The sequence below is a fragment of the Punica granatum genome, chromosome 7 (assembly GCF_007655135.1).
Source record: "Punica granatum isolate Tunisia-2019 chromosome 7, ASM765513v2, whole genome shotgun sequence".
Taxonomy (NCBI): domain Eukaryota; kingdom Viridiplantae; phylum Streptophyta; class Magnoliopsida; order Myrtales; family Lythraceae; genus Punica; species Punica granatum.
This window is the reverse complement of record NC_045133.1, coordinates 4,970,497-4,987,051: the sequence shown is the minus strand read 5'-3', so window position 1 is coordinate 4,987,051 and position 16,555 is coordinate 4,970,497. Positions and strand designations below refer to the sequence as shown.

At 41.6% G+C, this 16,555-nt stretch overlaps 4 protein-coding genes across 4 annotated transcripts; 2 read left to right on the top strand and 2 right to left on the bottom strand.

Annotated features, from left to right (window-relative positions):
• The first annotated feature begins 3,638 nt into the window (after window positions 1–3,638).
• Window positions 3,639–7,512, top strand: LOC116215259 (ER lumen protein-retaining receptor). The gene is made up of 6 exons (XM_031550896.1): window positions 3,639–4,080; window positions 5,070–5,335; window positions 5,436–5,551; window positions 5,814–5,887; window positions 6,564–6,627; window positions 7,103–7,512. The coding sequence occupies exons 1-6, from the start codon at window positions 3,990–3,992 to the stop codon at window positions 7,137–7,139; spliced, it is 648 nt and encodes a 215-aa protein (XP_031406756.1). The 5' UTR covers window positions 3,639–3,989; the 3' UTR covers window positions 7,140–7,512.
• A 289-nt stretch (window positions 7,513–7,801) lies between these two features.
• LOC116215261 (small ubiquitin-related modifier 1) lies at window positions 7,802–9,823 on the bottom strand. Its single transcript, XM_031550899.1, has 3 exons — window positions 9,623–9,823; window positions 8,708–8,857; window positions 7,802–8,246 (listed from the first exon to the last, which is right to left on the bottom strand). The coding sequence occupies exons 1-3, from the start codon at window positions 9,695–9,697 to the stop codon at window positions 8,172–8,174; spliced, it is 300 nt and encodes a 99-aa protein (XP_031406759.1). The 5' UTR covers window positions 9,698–9,823; the 3' UTR covers window positions 7,802–8,171.
• A 1,238-nt stretch (window positions 9,824–11,061) lies between these two features.
• Window positions 11,062–15,214, top strand: LOC116215257 (GPI transamidase component PIG-T). Its single transcript, XM_031550894.1, has 6 exons — window positions 11,062–11,400; window positions 12,158–13,414; window positions 13,543–13,692; window positions 13,796–13,976; window positions 14,375–14,557; window positions 14,721–15,214. The coding sequence occupies exons 1-5, from the start codon at window positions 11,146–11,148 to the stop codon at window positions 14,533–14,535; spliced, it is 2,004 nt and encodes a 667-aa protein (XP_031406754.1). The 5' UTR covers window positions 11,062–11,145; the 3' UTR covers window positions 14,536–14,557; window positions 14,721–15,214.
• On the bottom strand, window positions 14,563–16,463 carry LOC116215260. The gene is made up of 4 exons (XM_031550897.1): window positions 15,831–16,463; window positions 15,548–15,658; window positions 15,134–15,235; window positions 14,563–15,041 (listed from the first exon to the last, which is right to left on the bottom strand). Exons 1-4 carry the CDS (start codon window positions 16,135–16,137, stop codon window positions 14,917–14,919), a joined length of 645 nt encoding a protein of 214 aa, XP_031406757.1. The 5' UTR covers window positions 16,138–16,463; the 3' UTR covers window positions 14,563–14,916.
• Between the last annotated feature and the right edge of the window lie 92 nt (window positions 16,464–16,555).

Genomic DNA, 16,555 nt, shown 5'->3' with positions numbered 1-16,555 from the left:
GGGAGCGGGACCCACGCCATTGGGCCTGGGCTTACGGTGCACCGGGAGAATCATCATTTAATAGGAGCGCCCCCCTTTTTTTTGAGAACTCTACTCTTACTGTAAAAAAAATAAAAAATCTCTCTCTTCCTTCACAGCCTCAGCACGAAATCGGTAACCGTACGGATATTTTCTTTTTCTTTCTGTTTCCTCGTTTCTGTCTATCCTAACTTGGCTAGTCCATTGATAATTTAGGGTTTTGTTAAAGGCAAAAAAATAATTTAATTTCCAAAATATCTATATTGCTTATTTCATTTTGCTAACTAGGGACATCCGATTATTTGATTTAATGGTAAGGAGAAGTGTACGTATTCACGGCTACTTCTCCGGTGCATTTTTTTTTTGTTTTTTCACATAATACATAACTGATTTGGACCATTAAATTCCTCTAAATCTAATTTGGACCGTTAAAATTTCAAAAATATCCCAGAAAAACCTCGATTTGGTCCTTTTGTTATATAAAATGTTATTTTTATTCACAATTCTTTCAATCAATCTTCAATCTCATCACGAATCCCGATTGATGACATGGATTCATATTATTGCGCCACGTGTAATATTAAACCAAACTGGTTAAGCAAATCGGCTTACGAGAAGCTCAATCAAACGATTTAATAAAACAATTTTCCATTCTCTCAATCATACGATTTAATGACAACCAGAGAGAGGGAGCGAGTGACCGATAGGTCACGGTGGTGCTCCGTAAGATCAGCCTCGTACGTAATTGCTCGTGAGTCTATTCATTCTTAGTTTTTTTTCCATTGCTTTGATTTTGTTTGACCGTTGATGCGCTCCTTACCTTTCCTTCGCGAATTCCATTCGCTATCGCTCACCATCGCTTGGCGTATTAGTTATGTAGAGTGTTGTGGAATTGGTTTCATGTCACAATGGTTTGTAGTCACTGCCCGAAGTGGAATCCTTTCAGTGCGATCAAGATCGTCCTTCAGCTCTGCAAAGAGAATTCCCCTGCACCAAATGTTTCAGACGCTGCAGAGCGAGTGTCAGGTTTCGCTCAATACCGTGGACAGCATCGAGACATTTGTTGCCGACATAAACATTGGGAGGTGGGATGCAATATTGCCTCAAGTGGCCCTGCTTGAGCTTCCGATGAATAAATTGGAGGGTTTGTATGAGCAGATAGTGAATTATTGGGTCAATAGTCTTGCTTTTGAATTGAGCTAGACAGCATGGTAAATTGCATGAAAAGGATTTGATTCTTATTAGGACTTGAAAGATACTTGCATCTTGAGCATCTCCTTATTAGGACCTATTTCGATCCAAATGAGGTTAGAGAACCCGCTCAATCTGATTCTTGTTAGCTCTTGGTGGTATCATAACTCATGCCTCGTGTTTTTTTGCAGAGTCGTTTTTGGTTTTTTTTTTTCCATATCAAGTGATATTTAACGAAAGAAACTCGTAATATTTTTTAAAACTTTTATAGCAGTAAGGTTTTTAATTGCAAAATTGAAGATGAACATGATTTGCCATGGCACTGTGTTTCAAGTTAAGTTCATTTGCCCAGGGAGTTCACTTTTTTGTACAATTTAATGGAAGGATCTGAGTTATCATTATCTACTTTACCGTGGGTATGTGATTATAGAAAACATGAGTGAATGCGGGAGGACTAATTAAGTTATATGAAATAAACGGTCCATATTAAATTAAGTGATTTAAGGGTTCATATTAGTTTTGTACGGCGTGAAAAAATTAAAATTATGCACCGTAGAATTTGGGAAGTATTCACTCTATCCCAGATTCGAGGCTACCTGTTTTGGCTTTTAGCCTATGTTTACCCGTCCCGAGCGTCGTAAGCACAAAATCCATAAGATTAGTCGGGCAAACCCAAATAACCTGGTTTCAAAAAAAGGGGAATCGAGGGACATCCGGTTGTCTAGTTGATCTCACTGTTCACGTGAAATAGACTCATGACTAAAACATCACGCAATTTCTATATCATTCCTATATTTTTGATAGCGTCGGAAATTTCTTATCGTTAACGCAAATGATGGATTTTTTCGACCACTCATCGAGTATGATGTTTAAAAAATGTACATGCTTTTCGTCCAAACATGCTTATTATGTATTGCTAGCACTATGAACCTAAGAATCAAACGATAGTAAACTTCCGAAACATGCCTTCATTAGAATCACACGCTCTAAAATCATCCCAAATGGGAACCCGCCATCCATACTAATTTTCAGCAATTAAAAATTAAGTTTTATCAACCAAATACTAAGTTAATTAAACTTATGCACGTATCACGTGGGATCACGATTTCCTCGGGGTTGGTTTAATAAGGTCAGTGGTTCTCCCGGAGACCCCTTTTTATCTGCTCGAGTTTTTGGCTCCACTTCCCTTTCCACCTTTTAATTAGGCATGCAGGGACAGTGGGCCAAGGGACTCATGACTTTGCTCACCAACAGCACGTGCCAATTATTTTACGGTAGACGGTATTGGGCTGGGCCGCATACTCTTCCTGGGCCAGAAAAGGCCGATTATTTTCGAGCTAATTAAGGCACCCATGTCGACACCATCATCGATCGCTATCCCCCGTGATAATACTTATGCATAGGGTGTGAGGGCCGGGCACTTTTTTTTTTTTTTTCCTCACGATATCCGGATCATATCCTGTAAGGGACATATTTCAATATTTTGAAACCGGACCCTATCTTGTTGAGTCTTGGAATCGAAACTTGTATTATATCATAGGTTCCGGGTACCCCGTTAAAACCTGTAAATTTTTTTGTCTCGCTAAATAAAACGAAAATATCTCATTTATAATCAGTAATGACGCAAAACAGAATTTCGACATAAATTTAGATTTTTTGAAAAATAATTAGTGATTATATTTTTTAAATATAAGAATATTTGAATAAAATTATATATATATATATATATATAATAATGGAAATTTTTATTAGGGTCCGGGTATCGATTCCGGTTTCAGATATCCTATAATGCAAGAACTCACCGGTTCCGTATTTTAATACTTGGACTCTACCTAATTTTTAATACGAGTTATCCGGACCCTACTCTAACAGGTAGATTTCGAACGATTTCGAATATACCCAGTATCTATACACACCCGTAATTATGCACTCACTACGAGTAGCGATGAGTTCGGATTGTAATTGCCGGATCAATGAATCCCTACAGAGTTCATAGAGACCAATTTATGCTTCTATGCATCGTTAATGGATCCCGATTGAAGAGGAAGATAAAATGCTGCTGCATTGGCTTCTCATCGAGTCCATGTTTGAGTGTCGTGGCATGGTGTCTCCCAAATGCAGTACATGCTCTAGCTCGTTGCACTTTTTCTTTGAAATTTATCACTATTATTCATCCGTGATTCATCTTTTAGAGCTGGTTCAAGCAGACTATTTACGTCAGACTTAGCGATATTTATCAAGATTATTTCTTACTATCTTCGATAAGATTCAGACTCAAAATGTCAATAACAACGCATTCGATCGATCCTGATAGAAGAAGTGAACGGGTTAGATGATTAGGTCATCATCCATAAATCTTGGGAGGAGTTTCACCTTTCAACTCCGACTATTGCAATTGGGTTGGGTGCTCCCTCTCCTTGACCAAACGTTCTTTCCCCTCCACGCGTCAGCTCATGACATGCCAAGGAGCTCCTGTCTGCTGGCGTGGCGCTCTCCCATTGGCCAGAAATTAAAGCGCCACCTCGACAGAGTCCGAGGTGCGGCGGCAGCTCCATGAATCGAATGTGGTTAAATCCGTCTTCGTCTTCACCCCTCAGATCTGACCCCTACCTCACTGAAATCTCCATTAACGGTCTGACCGAGGTTAGCCCATCTAGGCTTTCCCCGCATTCCGAGCTCGCACGCTCTCTCCCGTCGAAGTAGCTTCCCAGTTCATTTCCAGTCGAAGTAGCTTCCCGTCGAAGTAGCAGATCTCGGATCGCTCGATTTCGGGGGTAAAGATGAACGCGTTTAGGTTAGCGGGGGACATGACCCACCTCCTCAGCGTCCTCGTCCTGCTCCTTAAGATCCACACCATCAAGAACTGCGCTGGTACTTACTTTCTCTCTCTCTCTACGCCGCAGTGTCGGGGTTGTGCTTCAGTTTCGTTAGCTTGCGTTCTTCGTCCTGGTTGGGGTAGACAGCTTGCTGTGGTCTCTTGGTCTGCTTCACATGGGTTTCAAATGAAATCGCAATTTAGGTTAGCTAGGGAGGATTCAATTGATACTGTTGAATGGAATTGAATTGCCAGTTGCAAATTGCAATGGTGACTTTATGTGGTTTTCTGGTACCACCCTGTTCCGTTTGCGGCGTAGTGGATGTGACTGAAGTGTTAGGGGCTGGAATTTCTTTATTGAACTAAACTGGGGAAAGGATCTTTCTGTATGGTGGTTCAATTTCGTTCCCCTCCGGTTGCTTCACATGCAATGTGGCTATCCTATGGTGTTGCTTCGTCCCCTTAGGTTTGCTTGATATCAGAATTCAGAGTTCTGCAAGTCTTGCCAGAAACTGGGCCGAGTTTTCTTTGCAATATGTTATATTATTAGTCTTTTTGCTGTCAGTTCAGATAGAAGTCCATTTGGGTGTTAATTTGGCAATGAATTGCTCCTCCTACTAGAGTTGGACTTGGGATGTACATGGACGATGTTAAATTTGACTTCTGTCTTAACTGAACCTGTTGTGATAGCATGGGATTATAGAAAAGAAAAAAATTATCGTATTGGATGGAGGGAAGGGGAGTGAGATAGACAGCGACGGTGGCGAGGTGGGAGGGAAAAAACACTGTGTATAGAGAGGTTATGATGATTCAGAAGTCAAGACACATCTAAAATTAGTGTTTATTCCTTTGCTTGATTGAATTATGATTGGTCTGTGGGGTATAATATGCGCTGTTTTGAAAAGGAAAACACATGTAGATATGGGGTAGCTTATATCATTCTCTCGAGACTCGAGTAGTTATCTTGGTATAGTATTTGTTATATTAAAACGTTGTCATGACTTGGCAAATCTTAAGATCGTGCTGCTTGACTATATTCGTGCAGGTGTTTCTTTAAAGACACAGGAGCTCTATGCTATTGTTTTTGCTACCCGCTACCTGGACATTTTCACGACTTATATTTCTCTGTACAACACTGTCATGAAGTTAATATTCTTGGGGAGCTCGTTTTCCATTGTTTGGTACATGAGGCAGCACAAGATTGTTAGGAGGACTTACGATAAAGACCAGGATACCTTTCGTCATATTTTCCTCATCTTACCCTGCCTTCTCTTGGCCCTACTTATCAATGAGAAATTTACATTTAAGGAGGTAAATTTGCGTATTGTATCTTATAAGTATGTAGTTGTATCACGCATTTTACTTTCAAGTAGGCTGTCTCGTGTTTACATGCTTGAGTGTGATGTATCAGGTCATGTGGTCATTTTCCTTGTACTTGGAAGCTGTGGCGATAATTCCTCAGCTTGTACTGCTGCAGAGAACTCGAAATATTGACAACTTGACTGGACAATATGTTTTTCTTCTCGGGTAATTTTATTCTTCCTTTGTCAATGACTATGAAAGGATGGACCATTTTACATTCCTAATTATCTTCTGCATAGTGGAAACTACATGGAAATGAAATGAGGATGTGAGATTGGTCAGACTTTGCGCTTGCTGCCAGTGGAAGATGCTATTTTTTTGCATTTGCTATTATTATTACAAGATATTTAATAATTAACTTTATTTTTTATGATCTCTTAACTTGCTTGACTTCATTGTTATTAACTTGCATCATTTCTTGATTCAGTGCCTACCGAGCTCTGTACATCCTGAACTGGATTTATCGCTACTTTACCCAGCCTCACTATGTTCACTGGATCCGTAAGTCTCTTTTCCATGTTCCCTCCTTTTTCGACCAAGATAGATTTCTTTCTACAAATCATTTCCTCTTTTCTTTTACATGGCCATCTATACTCCAATAATATAATATCAAAATAGATAATCGAAGTAGAAGAAGAAAATAAGTTGCTGCATGCTTGCAAAATAACTGTGAGTATTATGTCACTAATAGCCAAAATTTAAACATCCTCTTATATCTATTCATATTTATAGCTTTATATTTGTGCTTTTCATCATGAAGCCCTACTTTTCTTCAAGACTTCAACATCTCCTAGTCTCAACATCGTGACTCTACCTATTCTATCTGGTGTTAATTGTCGTACTGACATAGTTGGCAATTCCTTTCATGATATCTTAACTTTCCAAATGTGTTCTTAAATCTATCCAGGCCTTTACCGCCTTTCTTTTGAGTGCTCCGACCTAAAATGGTGACAGTAATTTGTTTCTGTTTTGATGAGCACAAATCTTTTCCTACGACTTTTTATGTTTAACTTTGAAAATGTTTTTATGATGAAACTCACAAGAAAGCTAGAGCAACTGGTTTCTGTGATTGCTTGATAATATTTAAGTTTTCTAAATCTCTTCCTTTTTTGCTCGTCCTATTTCTTTGCTCATTATCTGACTAATGATTCACTATTGTTTTATGGGGGCCATGCAGCTTGGATTGCTGGGCTAGTTCAAACACTGCTCTATGCCGACTTCTTCTACTATTATTTCCAAAGGTAATGCTAATAATACAGTGTTCGTTATAACTTGTATTATTGTATTTAAGCGTTACCCTTTTCTATGGGCGCGCAAAAGACCAAGAACCTAATCTAAACCAATAATTGTTCATTTTATATCTAGTTTAGGAGAAAGAGGTTCTGGATCAGGATTGGTATGAAAAGTCGAACCATCATGGATCTATGTATTTTTCCATTGTAGAAGCCAAAAAAATTGAACCAGATTCATGCACATTCTCAATGATGGTTAGCCGTAAAACCAAAATTCCAAAGCCAAAAAATCCTTGCAGGATAACATTGCCCTTTTGAGGTTCAGGTTTTTTGCATAATCTGGATTCCATTTTAAGTAGTCATAGAAGACAGTTATTCTGGACATGCGGTTCTATTCATTTTAAACCAAAAGATCAAACCTTGCCCACTCCTAAAACTTCTCATTTCCCTCCTCTGCCCGTGTCTAATGAGTTTTACTTTGCAGCTGGAAGAACAACAAGAAGCTCGAACTGCCTGCTTGAGCTCATAAGAATGGTCCGTAACTCTACTCTCTGTGGAAGGGCTATGCAACTTGCTCGAGTCTGTGACCAGAGATTTTTTCTCTTTTTCCCTCTACAAAGATGAGAGATTGCTTACTGCAACGGTAGCTGTAGTAGGTCCGCTGTTTTATTAGTTTATACCGAGATAGCATGAAACACGCAACTATGTAACATGCAATACTAAGGGGGAGGATGGTGGGACACGCATATTTTTTGTGTCCTTCACTTTTAGGCTATAATGTGGTGAGATTTTAAGTAAAAACGTATACAACGCTAGCCTTCTGACCTGTCGCATGGTGCAGTGTATGGGTTTATCTTACAGTTCGCAATGGTTTTCAATCAGTGTTAGATAGTATTTTTCATCTGGGACCGACTATATTCCCGGCAGAGCATCCCCTGTCCGGACCGAAATGGAAGTCTGCCAGAGATGGAGATGTTGTTTCAAACTTCTAAGATCCATTGCCATAATACATGATCAATCGTGACAACCAGATATGTTAAAGTGACATCTTATTAGGTGATCCTTGTATTCCTGGAAGAAATTGGTCTCATCTGAACAAACTGTTTGGATAAACTTCAAAACCGATGCAAATATGTCTATGAGAAGATGTAGATCTCCAAATTCCTGAAGCAACAAGCACGAATTACGCGATCACAATCACGGAAACCTTAAATAAACTGATTAACAAAAAGTGAACTCGAGGCCTCATGTTTCCTCCAAAACCAACATGGACAGATATCGCTCTATTAACAAGGCGGTGATCCCAATCAAATGGAAGAGTAGGGCAATAACACAGTACTCGACTAGAGGTCTAGACGACCAATGCACAGCGAAATTAAGTAGAGAAACAAAGTCGAGGTCTAGTTGCTCACAGGCAAAATCCAAGGTTCATTCATTAGGTCTAATCTTGAGTTCGCCAAGGATCCAAAGGATTTACAGGAACCGTAGCTTCAACTTTAAGTAGATAAAAAGCCTTTCGAATGATACTGCTCTGAGGCAATGCTTTCACCACACTAATTTGCAGATGCCAATGCCCCACCAGTTTGATGCAGCATTGCGTCGATTTCATCTCCATCCTCCATCTCGAGCTGTTATACATCCCCGGTGAAAGCAAATGATTGACAAATGAAACAGAATTAGTTCGATAAATCTATAACTAGGGAGAGCAACTATTAAAATAGTATCCAGAAAGACAAGTTTTAAAAACAACACCAAAAGCCCTCACACAAGTTATAATCCCAGTTCATTTACACTGTGGTGTTAAACGAGAAAGCCTATAAACTGTCTCAATTAATGAAACATTGAGATGCTTTCCGAGCAAATAAGTCACTCAAAGCAAAATTACAGGACTTATTCTGTCACCAGAATTACTGAAGAAGGACAATCTCCATGTGCTGCATTATCGAACAATAAATTTCTTCAAATGTGACAGTAGTTTTGTTAACCAACAATAACCAATGCGGTACTAGTCAGGATCTAAACAAGATGATGCAATCGACAAGTTTCTACAATAGAGAGCAACAGTTTAATATTAAGATTCAACTTTTACCTCATCAGGGGTCTGCTCGCCCCGAAGCCTGCGCCCATCAAACAAGAAAGCAATAGAGTTCATCTCCACCGACTGGCGATCACAGTATGCATTCATGAGTTTCCGAAGCTGAGTACTCCTCTTAATCCGAAAGAAAACCTCATTCCCGTCCTACAATTGGCATAAAACCACAAGATAAAACAGGAAACAGAGGCAGGAGAGAGTTTACTAGGGAGCCCATTGAATGCCGTACATTTTTGTTAAAAGGGATAAACCACACCCAAAAACAAAAAAAGGCATTACAAGATGATTCACCGGCAGACCTGAATTTCGAATGCCCCCTGTCAGGGCATCATAAACCGGAGAATTCTACGACAAAAAAGAGTATGAAGGCCAGAGTTCTTCTTGAGATACTTCCATTACTGACACAACTCAAGCATTTAAGCAATCGAACTGATCTCCCTGAATTGCGCAAGAGCAACTTAGAAAGTACTCCTCCATTAACCAAAGCAGCAAATAGAAGAAAAGGACCTCAGTGGAAGGCGAAACACCTCAAACATTCACTAATGACAGCTTAACAAACATTCCAATCAGCAAAGATGACCACTACACCGATAAAAGCAAAGTGCATACATCATCACAACCAGATTATCAACCCAATGTCAACTCCACCAGGCTCAAAACCCAACAGCTCCACAAGGATGCAAGATTCACTCCTGACAGCATGACGCCATGATTGCCAACCATGAAAATTTACCCAAAGACTGCCCTTTTACGCTAAAAACAACGAAGCCAGAGTTGGTATGCGGATTTCAAGATAGAAGTAGATTGAAACTGACCGCCGCCATGACCAGATCAGGCCAAAGCATCCATTGAACAGATGAGCTTTCAATACAGACACTGAACAGGAACGGAGCGCATGCTTGGGGAATGTACCTGGCCCTTGACTTTGAGATTGATGTGAGCCGACTGGTCGGAGGGCTTCTTGTCTTCATCGCCGGCGGCCGACATTTTTCCAAATTTACCGAAGCAGACGCTGGGATCGCTAGGTCTCGCGGTTCGACGAATCTCTCACGACGCAACCGGCCAGCTCTCCCTCCCCCTTTTATATGCGCCAGGCCAAGTCCCAATTGAAAAAGAAGCAGACGTCAGGACGTCAGCGTTATTTATACGCTACATGCTTCCCCGGCACCACCCACCACCACCGTTCCTGTCCAATCAGATCGAAGGAATCTATCACGAAAAGACCGGAATGCCCTTACATGACGACGTGGCGCGTGAGGAGTGGGTGGCGGCAGTGGTTCCTCTCGCAGGTGATTTCTCGCCCTAACTGGGATGGGAGGCGCGACGATGGTAAAAGCTGGATTGAATAATGATTTGAGTTCCGGGAAGGGGGGATTGGGTGCGGCAGGGACAGGGTGAGTTTGGGATTTTGACGGCTCGTGATGTGATTGATGGGAAGTGAACGGTCGAGAATGTCGGCACGTGCTGGAATGGGGTTTGGGACCGGATTCGCTCGCGCGTCACTGTCCTTGCTCTTCGTGAGTACGTCCTGTACCTCTTTTACGATTAAAGTGGCCGAGACCGGAAAAAAGAAAGCTTTTTAAGGTCAAAGAATAATTTAAAAAAAAAAGAGTATCTAATTTTACAATTTATAATATGGGAAAAAAATGGATTCCTTCTTATCCACTGTCGACAGTCTGGGCCGACGGCAAGATTCTCTGGGCCCACCTTTCATGGGCTTTCTGTAGCACAACTGGACTCGCCATGGCCAACTTGTTCGAGGTCGGGAGTTCGAACTCTCGTAGCGTGCCGAGATCTTGTTGAAGAGACGTTGATCGCTGTTGGATTAATATAGGGTCCACCTCGAAGGCTTGATTATGGTCAAAGGCTCCCGAATGGTATATGTGTTGTATCGTAGAACTTTCAGGTTCAAGATGAGGACAAATGCAGGATTTGAATTAAGAGGGGCGATGTTCTTAAAAGGACGAATAAAAAGATATCTTTTTGAGTTAAAGAGTAAAAATAAGTAATTTCATCCGAATTTAAGTAAATAAATTTCCCTAAGAATCGATGGTCCATCCTGTTTCAAAATTGCAGGATAAGTGGTAAGATCGTAATTTATATTTTTATTTATTTATTTTGTGAGAAGTGGAATGGGATTCTGAATCTTAGAATTACGAACGGTTTTACTTATTGTGAAATTGAAAATAAAATAAAAATAAAGTTACCTACCGAAAAAAGAAAATGAAGCCCCCCTTCTTGGAGGAGGATCTTAACATGGGCCGAGGCCCATAGTTTGGGTCCAGTGGGCTTCGTGAAGATAGCCCAAGCCCAATTACATCTCCTCATCGAACCAGAAGAGGCGCCGGTCGGTCAGAGCTCGAAGGTGGGCTTCCATGGCGGACTCACACTCCCAGCGCCGAATCTCAGTCTGAACTCTCCCGCTGGAGCCGCAAATGGAGCTTCTCCGGAGACCGATCTTCTCTCTGCTGCTCCTGCTGTCCCTGCCGATCTCCTTCCCTTCGATCTCTCTCGGATCGGCAGTTCAAGGGGAGGACGGACACAGGGAAGAGGAGTTCACGGAGGAGCTGCTACTGAAGCCTTTGCCCGATCGCAAAGTTTTGGCGCACTTCCACTTCGAGAACACAGCTCAACGAACTCAATCCTATGGCCGCCACCACCACCTCTTCCCCAAAGCCATCTCTCAGCTCGTACGCCTCATTTCCCTGAGTTCTTAGCTTGTTGAGTTTCATTTGAGCTCCTTATGGAGTCTCTTTCTGGTGGATTTCTACTTCTTGCCGTTCAGTTCGGTGCTTTTACTTGGAAACTGATGCTTCAATTCAGTTAGCTAGCTTGCCTTCTTCAGCTGTTCTCATGAAATTTCTCAATTTTCGGATAAGACTAAGATGTTTTGTTCCAATTAGTTAAAGAATACTCATCTCTTTCAGTCTTTGGTTATTGTCTATTCTGATCCAATCGGGAATCGGGAAATTTCTCGCTTCGAAGTGAAGTTGCCTCCATTGATCTTACTGCTGCTGTCTCTTTCCAATTTTGGAAAATTTGAGACCTTATCTTATTTCTGTGTGATTCAACATCTAGATTTTGCAAGAATGTGGTCGAAGACGAGAAACTTCTTACCGGAGTGAAGCTTATACTTAGAGCTGTTCGTAGAATTAGTTAAAACTTGTTTGCATATACCCGATAATTATATTTAGTTTCTCCCTTGGAGAAGATCAATTGGTTGAAGTTCCTCCGTAGAACCACATTCTCCTTTTAAGAGGATGCTCACTTCAAGTTCCTTGCTTTTTTCTTATTTAAATAGACATGATGACTGATATTATTGCGGTTCTTTTCATTAAACTAGATTGTGATCATTCTACAATAGTTCGAGAGAATAATGCTATAATGCAATCCATTTCAATCTTTTCTTGCATATACTAAATTGATGAGATGACATTGCGTGGGCAGGTTAAAAAATTTGCAGTCAGAGAAATGGAGTTATCTTTCACCCAAGGCCGGTGGAACTATGAGAGCTGGGGTGGATTTGACCCCATTTCAAGCAGCAACGCAAAGCCTCCAGGGGTTGAATTGTGGGCTACTTTTGATGTCCCTCCAGATCAAGTTGATGCTTCGTGGAAGAATTTAACCCATAGTCTTTCTGGACTTTTTTGTGCATCAATCAACTTCCTTGAGTCATCTGCCACATATTCTGCACCTGAATGGGCATTTCAGCCTGCTTCAGGAAACTTGAGGTATGGTACACTTCCGCGTGAGGCTGTTTGCACAGAGAACCTGACTCCGTGGTTGAAGCTGCTTCCTTGTCGGGATAAAGCCGGGATATCTTCCTTGATGGACAGACCATCCATTTACAGAGGATTTTATCATTCTCAGAGGTTAAGATTACGACCTGCCAAGATCATAGCTGATGGTGCTGATTCTGGCATTGTACTTGAACAAACTCTCACTGTCGTCCTGCAGCCGAATGGCTTTAGAACTAAGTCAAGTCATTCTAGCGAAAACAAGATATCTCCAACCTGGGCTATGAGTTCATTATTGGGAAGAAAAATTGAAGGGCGGTGTGTCCTTGCAAAATCTAGTAATGTCTATCTTCAACTTGAGAGGGGTCTTGTTGCAGAACTGAATGCGCTGAAGGAGAATCAAGAGTTTGTTGGTACTACCGTATTGAATGATGACTTGATCAAGAATCCTGCCTTTGAAATATCTGTTAAGCCAGACTGGGTTCTTAAAGAAGTTGGAAATTTGCCGACTGGGAGCTCATCGCTGATGTATGGATATTCAATTGGGAAATCTACAGACTCAGGTCCTTTTGATTTACACCTTACTTGGAAAAGTCCTATGGTTTGGTCATGCCCAAGACCACCTTTACATGCTAGCAGGTTCTTGATGGGAAGTGGGAACGAAAGGGGTGCTATTGCTATCTCATTGAGATCTACTGGACTGAACGAGGGACTGTATGGATCCAACAAGGACAAAGAGAGTTGTGTGCTTCCTGTTAATGTTTTCCAAGTTGTGCCTTGGTATATAAAGGTGTACTTCCATACCATAAAAGTGTTTATCGATGAACAACGTAAGGCAGTTCCAGATGTGATTGAGAAGATCCGTGTTTCACCTTCTGAAGACAAGGTATTGCCTGGTGTGATGGAGATGGTCCTGAAATTGCCTTGTGGTGTGAAATCAGCGGCTATGACCTTGGAGTTTGACAAGGTATGTTTCTGCAGCTTCTCTGTGTCTTCTAAGTTGTTTGATATTGTACAGAAAAAGAATCTGGGTCAATATTCTCAACCTTTATGGCTCGCTGTCTCTTTCGTTGACTAGTTTTGAATTCATTTCAGGGCTTCCTGCACATTGATGAATATCCTCCAGATGCTAATCAGGGATTTGATATTCCATCAGCAATAATAACATTTCCCAACGTTGAAGCTGCTATGCACTTTAATCAATTTAGTTCTTCAGACAAGTCACCCCTGTTATCTAGATTTCGGGTACTCCTTTGCCCTTCATTTGCTAATAGCCGGAGTTGCTGTCCTAATAACACAACTTTCTTTCACCTTGCTACATATTAATATATATTGTTTTGACATGTAGGAAAAGAATCCTGTCCAGTCTTATACAGAAGTATTGCTCGTACCGTTGACCACACCCGATTTCAGCATGCCTTACAACGTCATTACTATTACATGTACTGTGTTCGCACTTTATTTTGGGTCCTTACTCAACGTACTAAGAAAACGAGCCAGTGAGGAGGAGCGATTGCTTAGAGCTAAAGGTATTACTTGTCGGTCTTTCATTATCTTTTTGTCTCAACTTTCTTTTTGGCTCGCCTGGCCATTTGTAGATAGCATCTGTTAATTCTGCCTGATTTTGTACTCTCGAATGGCTATGCTTTTGAGAGTTTTCTGCAGTATATATAGGACTTTGCTTGGGCTACTTTCAAGATAAGTAGGGGAATTGTCCCAACTCCTATCTTTGAGGGGTCATATTGGAGAAGCTAATGCAGAGTAAAGAATTGTGAAAACTAGCAAAACGTGAATATATTGATGAGAGATGATGATCATAGTTGTTCTATCTCATGTCGAGATTAAATTATCTCATCTGTTCACATGTTTCTTGACATGCATATTTATCTTGTTTGCCATGCTGATAAGCTCTGGAATATGATCGCAGGAAGGTCTAGTCCGTTGTCTCGGCTGCTTGCAAAGCTTAGAAGAAAAAAAGAGGTGGAACCCCAGTCTTCCACAACTTCTTCATCTTTATTTAGCTCAAAACTAGTAGTGAAGATCATATTAGTAGCTGCTATCGCAATATGCTGGCAGTACTTTGGATGACACTATCAGGAAGCACACTTAGGTGAGTTCGATGTAACAAATGTTCCATATATTGCAGTCTGACTGTAGATTTACAGAACTATTAACTTTTCTATTCTGCAAAAACTCAAGCTTTGTATCCCAGTTTTGCACATTCTCAAGCTATTGAATCTGACACGAATTTTTCCCACTGTCATGATCTGCAGTTCTTGTTCCATCTGCCTTTCAAACTGCTTCTGATTGCTCTACAGCTGCAGAAAGATCTGTTTGCTTTGGTTTCAAAAGGAAGAACATCGATATCATTATCCGCAAGCAATCATTTTCATTCTCATCTCTAATCATTTACACGATCGAGGTCCAGCTATACAAACAAGCAAAAGAAAAAAGAAGAAAAAGAAAACCTCATCTGACCCTCTTAACCGGGGAAGCTGCAATTGCATCATCTTCTCTTTGCCTCTTGGTATTCTGGCTCATGTATCCACATGACTGCTGCCTGCTCGGGATTGTGTGGATTCGACCATCCAAAACTGGAGAATGACAAAGAAGTTAGAATGGTACTTTAGTTAAATTAATGGGGGGGGAAAAGAACCCGAAAGAGATGAGAATTTACAGTTACTACCTGAAGGGCTGTCATTTATCTTCACCTTCTTGGATAGTTCTGCTTTTACCTCCTCCAGTAAATGCTTTCTCTTGAACCCTAGAAGACTCCCATATCCAGATCCTGCATAAAGGGAAATCAAGTCGAAAAGTTGATGCGACTGTGAATACGTTGTGCAATGCACTGTAGAGATATACGACTGCCATCGATCATGACCAATTGTTTTGCACGACATACTCACGACAATATCAGCTTTATAGAAGCAATCCCACAAATTGCAATTTTCAAAAGGTAAAATCTACACCATATCCCCATGACAATAGCCCATGCTTCTTATATGGAGGAAGTTGCTGACTTGGGGTCTATTTTGCTATAATTAAAAATTCAGGTACTGCTAGCGAAAACATCCCAAAGTCCAGGGACTGTCGGGGCTACCTTGTCCTTGATCCTTCAGCTTCTTGGAATGAGGGAGTTTGATGATGTCTTCTTCTTCAAGGTGCCGTCTTCCAATACCGTTTGCAGACGAGCCCTCTCGATCTTGAGTTCCTGCAAGAAACACCCTCAATTTCACAATCTGTCACAAAATCCACCCCTCTGGAGGATTTTCTTTTCTAAGAAAACAGGGAAACTGTTTTCCGAATTATATCAAAACCTTTCCAGACAAAGTACTTCCCATTCCCCAGACCAGAGTCCTCAGAGCTCAAAGTTTTACGCTTACTTTTGTTTCCGACCTTCAAGAGCTTCCCGTCGACGATAAGCGGCGCTCCGCCGTCCTTCCCGGTGGAGAGCCCCTTGGAGGAGAAGAAACGGAGCAGCGACCTCCAAGTCACGGAGGACGATATCAGGTCGATGCCTCTGCTGATGAAGTGGCCGTTCAGCCTCACGCTTGACGGCTCCAGCCCAAACGCCCGGGCTATAGAGCCGAGGTCCAGCTTCTGCTCCTCCCTCGCCTCTAAGGGCACCGTCTTCGACAGCGTCGGGCAGTGCAGCCTGATCATTCTCGACGACGACAGCTCCGCCGTCATCTCTCCCTCTCCGCAGCGGAGCTTCGTAAGCCAGCAGTTATGGAACCCTTCTATGGTTCTGATCAATCAGGGTGAGTACGTAAGTACGGACTTTTTTTTTTTTTTTTCCCCCCCTTCCGAAATCCTTTTTGTGTTCTAACGGCTTCTGGAGGTGTCGTGGTGTTTTCCCTCTCCATTCCTGGCTTGCCCTTTGAGATGATGGGCTGGGCCTGACCCGGCCCATCACTATTGGATCCATCAGTTTAGGCTTCTTTGTCAGTCTATCCCGTAATCGTAATCGAGCCTGTTCGATTACGCGGCGGAACAACGCGCGCATCGCCTGCATTACCGTCTCACGCTTTCGAGGAGAAGATCAGACTAATATCGCAGAGATATGACCCGAGATTTCATAAGAATCGTTGTGTTTGACGCCATTAGC